This window comes from Fringilla coelebs (assembly GCF_963513975.1).
Source record: "Fringilla coelebs genome assembly, chromosome: 2".
In the NCBI taxonomy this organism is placed as follows: domain Eukaryota; kingdom Metazoa; phylum Chordata; class Aves; order Passeriformes; family Fringillidae; genus Fringilla; species Fringilla coelebs.
In genome coordinates this window covers 79,935,644-79,944,585 of record NC_140029.1, presented here as the reverse complement: position 1 = coordinate 79,944,585, position 8,942 = coordinate 79,935,644, and the positions used below count along the sequence as shown (strand labels likewise).

At 44.6% G+C, this 8,942-nt stretch overlaps 1 protein-coding gene across 1 annotated transcript; it reads right to left on the bottom strand.

Annotated features, from left to right (window-relative positions):
• Positions 1-2,414: 2,414 nt before the first annotated feature.
• Positions 2,415-8,942, bottom strand: VSTM5 (V-set and transmembrane domain containing 5). The gene is made up of 4 exons (XM_084200967.1): positions 8,724-8,942; positions 5,362-5,691; positions 5,121-5,261; positions 2,415-3,590 (listed from the first exon to the last, which is right to left on the bottom strand). The coding sequence occupies exons 1-4, from the start codon at positions 8,806-8,808 to the stop codon at positions 3,547-3,549; spliced, it is 600 nt and encodes a 199-aa protein (XP_084057093.1). The 5' UTR covers positions 8,809-8,942; the 3' UTR covers positions 2,415-3,546.

Genomic DNA, 8,942 nt, shown 5'->3' with positions numbered 1-8,942 from the left:
GAGGTTGTTCCTTGGTGTTCAGCCAACAGCCTGATGCATGTGTTCATGCATCTGACTAGATGATGCTGTTCTGACTCCTGCTAACACAACAAATCTTATTAATAATTAGAAGATAAGTCTGTGAAACTTGGACATGTCTTTATGCTTTATTGTTCTTAACCTAAATTGACAGGTCTGCATGTAGCAATAGCCTTTTCATCAAGTTTGTAGTTACCAATAATCAGATCACTGTGGAGCTATTACAATCTCATGGCTGCAGGACTTCTGTCCTGAAAATGACATCTCCTGTGTTGCAGAACAGCAAGCTCTGCATGTTAGCATGAAAGCACTTGTCAAGACTTCTAGGTCTAGCTCAAAAAAAAAAAATAATAATAATAACATCAAAAAAAGAGTTATAAAAGATCTGGAGAGTCGGTGTTTTGGTGTTGAATACACAGGGATTCCTAATTTTACTGGAAAACAGACTGATTAGACATCTAACAGAGAGATAGTCTTGAAACTTGGTAGTGCATCTTTGAATATGAAATTATGACATTAGTGAATTATTAAGACCTTTTCAATTGATTGCCAAAGCAATCTGGTGAACTTGGACATCTCTTTAATTCAAGTTTAAAAGTAAAATGCCTTAATCCCTTTGATCTTCTAGAATGCTCTAAATGTTAAATTTGCTGCTGTTCCACAGGGAGTTTACAAGTACAGTAAGAACAGTTGTCAGTTTCTGAATTTCTACTGTAACAACTTTCCATAAGACTTTAGATGGTCTAGAGTAGCAAGAAACTGCTACAGTTTAGCCTCACATTCTGTACCTCAAATATTGACCTTCATAATGCCTAGTGACAGACAGCATTTTCAGGAAAATGTATTTTTTAAGTAATGTTACCTGTGTAGAGTAAGCATGTTAAATTGTGGGTAAAATTTTTGGGTGAGGAATTGTCTATAAAGAAAGCTATATACAGGTTAACTGTACTGGATGTTCTCTCTGAATACTCTTAGAGTCCCTGCTATTCATATGGGATATTACTGCCTAAAAGTGAGGGTGGCACCAGGTTTAATAGCCAAGGACAGGGTGCCTGAACTTGCAGTGACTTCAGCCAAACTGAAAGAGGTAGAAAAACTCTGCTAGTTGTAAACTTCTTTTGTTGTAGTACATTTTAAGCTGAAGAATTTTAAGTGTTCATTTCCTGCTTTCTTGCCAGCTTTCAAACATTGTGGTTTAAATGTGTGTGTGAGCTCTGCAGTCACAGCAATGCACTGGAATGGTTATTCATGTCTGGATATGTTTCCTGACTTCCTCTGGCAACTGCAGGGTTCAGGTCAGTGTCAGCAGTAAATAGTGGTTCTATGTGTAAGCTGCACTTTTTGTAATTCCTAAGTCTGGCAGAGCACCTGCTATATATTCAGCTCAGCCTAATACCTAGCTTCACATTCAAAGTGCTTTAATACTTTTTGCCTTAAAAGTCTAAGACTCATTCAAAGTCTTAAGATTTAGGGCTCAAAAAGAACCCCTATCAATGTTTTCCATATTCCATAAGCATACTTACCAAGTAATTCAAGTTTGGTGATTGAAATAGATGCACTTACAGTTTCCCTGTTGTCAAAGCTTAGTTCACTCAAAGACACAAAAATGGGCAATATACTTTTAAAGCAGAGAATTGGAATAAACTTTTATTTGTCTGCTGTATCTGATACTTACCTCATTTCTCATCTTTTATGACCTGTTCTAGATGTAGGGAAGTGTGGAGAGATGGAATGTAAGAAAATAGTGCAGAAGGTAGTCTCACACCTGAGGAGTTGCAGCTGTACTCGTCACCAAAGATTAGGAACAGGCCTGCCCTTAATAGGCCACAGCTGTATCCAATAAGAAGAGTGCCAGAAGAGTGGGTGAGCTAGCTGAGAAGAGAGCTGGGGTTGTTGGCTGTGCTGTGAAGAGAGATGGATTTGTTGGCTGTGAAGAAGAAGGAGTCAGTGCTGTGAGGAACTGCCCATGAAAAATCACCGAGAAAGCATGAAGCCTTTGCAATAAGATGACAACAGGGAAGAGCAAACAGCTGAATCTGATACCTCAGTTTATGAGTGGGAGAGAGGCCCTTTGTATTACAAATGACCAGCTCAGTATGGGATGGCTTAAAGGTATCCTGCACTGGGTACTTTGGCTTGTTTGGCACCTACCTGCATTGTTATTCACTTGGTGAGAAATTCCCTGAATTGTTTTTCCAAATGGAGCCCATAGTACCTCTGCACTTGAGCATCCCATTCCCTGACCAGAGGCAAAGCTCTGTCAGCCTGTCCTGTAAAAGGTTTTTGCAAACAAGTGAGACAAAGTGTGAGAAAGGCAGTAGTAGCAGCTTGACTCAAACAACAACATGGCAATCTACAGGCACAGACTAGTCCATGATGTCTTCCAAGTTCAAAGTTTATTTCACACTGCAAAATTCTCATTACAAAAGCAAAACAGAACAATCTGCAACTCGGTCAGTTTACTGCTTTCTCACAGACAAACACAAATTTTATTCCACCCAACAGATCTAGAGGTGGAGAACTGCAATACGTGCAATATGCAGATTCAAGAAAGCATTAGTTGGGTCACTTTATGTTTTCTTACAACATAGGGAAAGCAAAGGTGGCTTCTCAACAAGAGCAATTTTAGAACTGTATTTGTAAACACTGTATTTCAAAGAAATGCTGTTATAACTTTTTTTCTCAGATAGATCGTTCAGCACTGGGCTAAGTTTGCAAAGGACTTGACATCTTTTACAACAAAACTGTTTAGTATTTTGCCACCCCAACTGGTGTTGTGTGTCACTGTTATATCTGACTCCTCTAATCTTCATAGACAGCGTCCTCTTTCGTGCCTGCTTGCACTGTTCCTTGTACAACCACCTGCTCTAGTAATGTCATAAAATGTCTGTTAACATCCATCCTGGGGCAGTGTAAACAACTGCGGGAAACACAAGCGGGAGAACTTTGACCAGCTCAGCATTCTCTCAAAGTCAGTTTTCTCTCATGAAAAATTGCAGTTTGTCTTCAGAGCTTCAGGAAGTTCCTTACACCCAAAAGTAGCAGCATAGGTGCAGTAAACAAGATTCAATGCTTGCAATTAATTTTTTAATGTAATACTGTAATTAGATATTTAATTTATTATGTTGATGGATGCTAATGACCACTCTGTCTGTAATAGGAGACTCGCTGTATCCAAAATGCAGGTGTCCTTCAAGACCATGATAATTTCCTTTATGGGTTGATCTTAGAGGCTTGGTTGGTTGTTTTTAAGAGTGGTAGAGGCTCTAGATTTTATTAGCTAGCCACAAAAATGTGTTCATGCTCAGCATGAAAGCCTACTCTTTTTTACTCTGACCTTGACTAGCAGAACCAAAAATTTAACAGGTTGAAACAGCTCCATCAGACACTGCTGATTTAATTACTTTGCAAGTCAGGATGTTTCTGCAGTAGTCACAAACATTTTACCTTCTAGGTTTGTTCTTGCTTTCTTGGCCAATAACTTTCTCCTGAGGTAGAATTGTTATTTTTATTATGAACAGTCCTTGGCTAACACTCAATGGTTTCCAGTTCAATCTCTTCTGTTGCACTTGCTGTAAATGAAAGGATATTGTTATTGATTGGCAAATGGATTGGAAGGCCAACATTCCAAAATTAACTGTGCCAAGACATTTTTAACTTTTTAATATTAGCTCAAGCTTTCTCATCTACAATTGGGTTTTAAATACATATTTTCAAAATATTTAACTGTATAAAGAGGTTCTCACAATCTTTAAAGTGACAACGATTTCGTCCAGTACAAGGCTAAAGGCACTAAGAAAACTAAGTCCATAGGGACCGTTCTTATATTTCCCTTCATGACTTCTGAAAGGAGGGTTCTTCTGAGATAGAATTAGGGCTGAAATTAGGTCTCTGCTTTGGTCCATTTCCTGGGAGATCAGACAAGTTTCTAGAACTGTGCTTTCCTGAACTCTGCCATATGTTACATGAATATGTCTATTCAATTCAGCTCTGTAGGAAGATTGCCTTCAGCTGGAGGAAGAGGCTTTATCTAAACAAAATCCTCTATATTCTGGCATGATAGGGAAGTTTTCAGTACCTACAGAAGCTTGTGAGTGGTGTATGCACCATGAAAATAGCAGCAGCACTTAAGAGCCATATGTGAGCAACAGAAAGGAAGAGGCAGCTCAAACCAAGTCAATTTTTTCTTCTATTAGGTTTTGCAGAGTTGCCACAAAGTCTGGGCCATAAATCTTAGGATGCTTGAGTGTCTCTGTTGGTCCAGTAAAATACTGATAGCTAGGTTGCTTGTTGTAATTTAACACTTAATATAGAAGAAATACAGACCTTTTACCTAGAGGGCAAGAAATCACAAGTAGATCTGCACTTAAAAAGAAGGCAGGTAAACATCTGAAATATTTTGAAGTGGTAAAGGAAACCTCCCATTTCAAAGATGTGCCTAAGAGCTTGATCCCAGGCCTATAATGTGCACCTTGTCTTTTTGCCTAGGCCAAATGTCCCTGGTGGTGGCTTGGAAATTTCTTCTCTGTGTACCATCAGTGTAGCCCTTGTGTTCCCTTGACCTGCTTTTCATGACTGTTGTCTTCAGTGTCAGGTTTTGATATTACTCAGTGTTTGCTGAGTCTGCAACTGGATCTAAAGTGAACAGATGAAGGGGGGGGGGGGTGCTGAGGAGATGCAATCCTTCACTGAGGATTGAACTGAAGTGGGGGCCACTCCCAAGGGTCATTTGATTATTTTCCTCTAGGATACACCCTGCTGATGTGAACTCAGAGAGTTGCTGATGCTCTTGACTTTGTCTCCTGCCCTTTGATGGGGGGTTATTTCAGCTCTGGCCTTCTCTCCCCAAGTTCTGCAATCAGCAATGTTGGGAAGTCTTTTATTCTTTCTAATGTGAAACAAATAAGGTAGATGTCCTGTGGATTGTTCTTCAACTAAAAACCTGTTATTCAGTTGCCTCAACTAGTAAGAACAGGACAACTGATCTGAGCCCTTCAGTCTTGTTTCTCAGTGGCCCTGTTTAGCACCTTTATAGTACAAATTTTAGGCTCAAATTTCAGGCTTGAAGACCCTATACCCTGACTACATTTTTAGAGAAATACCTGTTAGTTTGTGTGTTGTCCTCTTCTGAAATAGATGCAGAGATTTATTACACAGCCACATGAAGCAGATTAGAATGGCAGATACTGCAGCGAGAAATGCGAAGAGAACTGCTACAAAATGCAAATCTTCATAGATAATCTCTGTAGGGAAAATGGAAAAAAATGGATATTATAAAATCGATTACAAGCAGATTGATGCTTAAACACAGGGTAAAGCCAAGAAGTCCTGTCTAGTTTTTACCGTAAACATTGACTATGATGGTGCCATAGGCATTGGTTCCGTGCTCCTCCATTACAGTGACAAAATAGTAGCCAGCATCTCTCATGCCCACATTCTGAAGCTGTATAGAGCCATTTTCAAAAGTAGTCACTCTGTCCTTGTAGCCTGTGGATATGTTGACATAATGCCCACTTCTCCACTCAACAATGCTGGTGGTGCCCCAGCTCGACACATGCTTCCACTCAATGGTGGCCACGCCTCGGCAAGAATATTCAACTGAGAGGAGGATGTTTTGTGCCACTGTTGCATTGATGTTGGGTTGTGGGACAACTAAGGATACTCCACCGGGAGCTGAAAGACAAAGGAGAGTGATGAGTCTGGAGGTGATGCTGCACCAACTGTCCAGGGCAGGATGGGACCGCTGGATCCTGGAAATTCATCCCACCCATCTATCTCAGTGATCTGTTTAAAGAGAGGATAGATTATGCTTTTCAATACCTTCTTCTTTCTGCTTTCCACAAAAATAACAAACATACTTGAAGACTAAATGCACATTTATAATTTGTGATAGCAAAAATGCTTCCACCATAGAGGACACATAATTGCATGTGTTTCAGTGTTTTAACACCCACATTGAAAGGGACTTTGGATAAGCATAACATTTTCTGAAAACTGAGCAATGTTCTTTTGTTCATCAGTAACTGGCTTCCTTTAAAAATCCTGCATTTACATGGAAAGTTTAGTTGCCATGTCCAAGGTAATCTATCATATTCATTAACTGCCATCCCCCAAAAGCAAGAACTGTAGTAGGCATAAGTATGTGAAGTCTTGGCAAGGACTTTGTCTGTCATGTTTTCAGGAAGCGTAACCAACATTAGAAATATCAGCTTCTTAAAGGCAACCAGTTAATAAGCCAGTGCCGATAAATCACATGTAACCAAAGGTACGCAGTCCCTGAGAAGCCAGGGACTTCATGTTCCTGATGATATCCGGGCAAAAATGCATATAAAAGAATGTTTAATTCTCACCTACTTCCTCCTGATGTGATTACGGAGCTGTTTGTGACACTGTGAAACTGACCCAACGGCTTAGTTTAATGTGTAACTGCAATAATTTCTGCTTGCATTGGGTGTTTCTGCATGAAGATTTGGATGAACACCAGCACTGGAGTTTTAACTGGCCTACATTTTTTCTTGTGTTTAAGGCTTGTTTGAGACCCTTGGCTAAAGACTGAAATCCTGTTATCTACCCACAAAAATCAAAGCAGACGAAAGGCAGATAAAGCACACAGTAAGGCTGAATGCCTTTTCCTGGTTTGGCTTGGAGCAGCTCACCTGCTCTATTCCCTTCCTGTGGCAACAGCCTGACTGCAAGAACAAAACAAAAAAGAAATGCTGACCTGTAAACGTCTGTAACCCAGCGGGGGAGTGAGAATGAGACCCTCAGTTACACTGCATGAGTGCAAAGCAGGACACCTAGGCATGATCCTGGAGGTTCTGCAGAGTCTTTGGGGATATGAATGATTAAGAAAGGCAAAGAAAAAATCTCCAAGGGAAAAAAAATAGTAAAAAATCTTAAAATAATAGCACTCCACAGCTATCACAAATGGAAGAGATGGGTGAATTACAACCTGACTTCACTGTATTCTGGGATCTGAATTCACTAACTCTGCTGGTCAGGATAAGGTAGGGGAGCTCAGGAAGCCAGTTCAGTTCCCAGGCTCTCATCTGTGGTACCAAATAGGACCTAGTGTTTTCCAATATAACACTCCTGGGCTCCCCCTTTCATGAGCATTGTCCATACTCATGCTGCCCAGTCCCCCTGCAGGAACATCCTGCTTTCTGGGCAGCTCAGTGCGTCCTCAGCTGAGCTGTGGTCTGCTGTTCAGCCTGTGTGCAAGAGAGACTAACCAGAGCTGTGAAAACGAGATTTGTGCCAGCTACAGAAACAGAACAGCCGGGAACCTCTGGTAATCGCTGCAAATTGTTCCAATTGTTTTCTGGTCCATGTGTTTATTTAAAGGCCTTTCCCACTGTTTCTGACCAGACAGGAGCTGAGTGTCTCCCCTCAGTGACCCTTTCATGTTTTTATAGAGGCTTTGTTTTGAATATGCAATTGCAAAATAAATGTAAAAAAAGAGAGAATTAAAATCCTTCCATTAAATGATTTGCAAACGTGTTCTGTCCCTATCTGGTATACAAAGCTAAAAAAGGCAGTGCACTATCTATCTAAGCATTCAAAAACATTTTTAGTAGGCAGTGTGCCTAGATCACCTGAACTGGTCTAATCCAACAGAGCTGCACCAGGCTGGAGAGCAAACATCACACCCACATGCATTGCCCTGCACAAGGTGACCGCTCTGCTGCTCGCAAAACCAGCCCCTTCACACCCAGTACAACATGCACGCAGGAGAAGAGAGTACAGGGGCTGCTCACTGAGTTTGCCGTCCTGGCACGCTGCTCTCCTCCAAAGTATTTGCCTGGCCAAGAGTCAAAGTGGCAAGTGCGGTTCTGCGTACGTACCATCCCTGGCCGCGGTAACGCAGCTGGGCCTGCAGTGTGCTGGGCAGTGAGTGGGAAAGAAAAAGGCTGGCAGCGCGGGGCGTCCCGCAGGAGCTCCGAACTGGGGGACTCTGGGTTTCAGAGCTCTAACACGGGCTCTGAAACCCTGCGGGCTGCTTCTCCACCCTCTGGTGTCCTGCTTGCGCGTCACTTCTCTCGGTGGAGTGCCGTGACCGAAGCAAACTCGCTGGCGGCGCTGACACCCCGCTCCCCGGGCGAGGGTGGGGCTGGCAGCAGCCTTCGGCAGGCCCCTCTGGAGGAGGATCGGACGGCTCCCTGCGTGTTGCCCCATCCCCACTCACCCCCCCTGAGGTGCTGGCTCGGAACTCACCCTTCCCTCCTCACCGCCGCGTTTCCCAGCGTGACCCGACACTCCTCGGGTTGACTAACCGGGTTGTTTCCCCCTCCTCGCCTTGTCCCCTCGGTCGCTGGAAAAGCAGCGGGGGCACGGCCCCTGTCGGGAGCGGGCGTGAGGCCGGGCGTGGGGCGCTCCCCCCGCCGCCGCGCTGCTCCCGCTCGGCTCCCCCGCTCCCTCCGAGCGGCAGAAGTGGGAACGAGCCTCCCCTGACCGTGTCAGGGGGAGCGGCGATGCCTGCCTGCGTCTCGGTACGTCCCGTCCCCGTCCCCTCCCCAGCCGCTCCCGGTTGCGGACGCGCTGGGCAGAGCGCTGGCCGCGGGCCGGGGTCGGCGGGCGCTCTGCACCGCCCGCGGATGCCGGGCGCTGGGGCTGAGCCGGGGCTGAGCCGGGGCATCTCGGCGAGGAGCAGCAGGAAAGCGCCGGGGGCGGGAGCGGGGGAGGCAGGGACGGAGCCGGACACTTACTCTGCAGAGCCCACCCGGCGGCCAGGCAGAGGGTGACTGTCCCCACGACGACGCTCCGGCCTCGAGAGCCCTGCAGCGGTCTCATCAGCGGGAAGCCGATGCCCCAGGGGTTGCATTTAAGTGGCTGGGCCGGCCGGCGCGGCCCGACCCCGGGGCTGCCTGCCCCAGGCCTCTCCCTCGCTTCTCTCCCTCCTCTTCCTCCCGCTCCCGCCGCAGCGC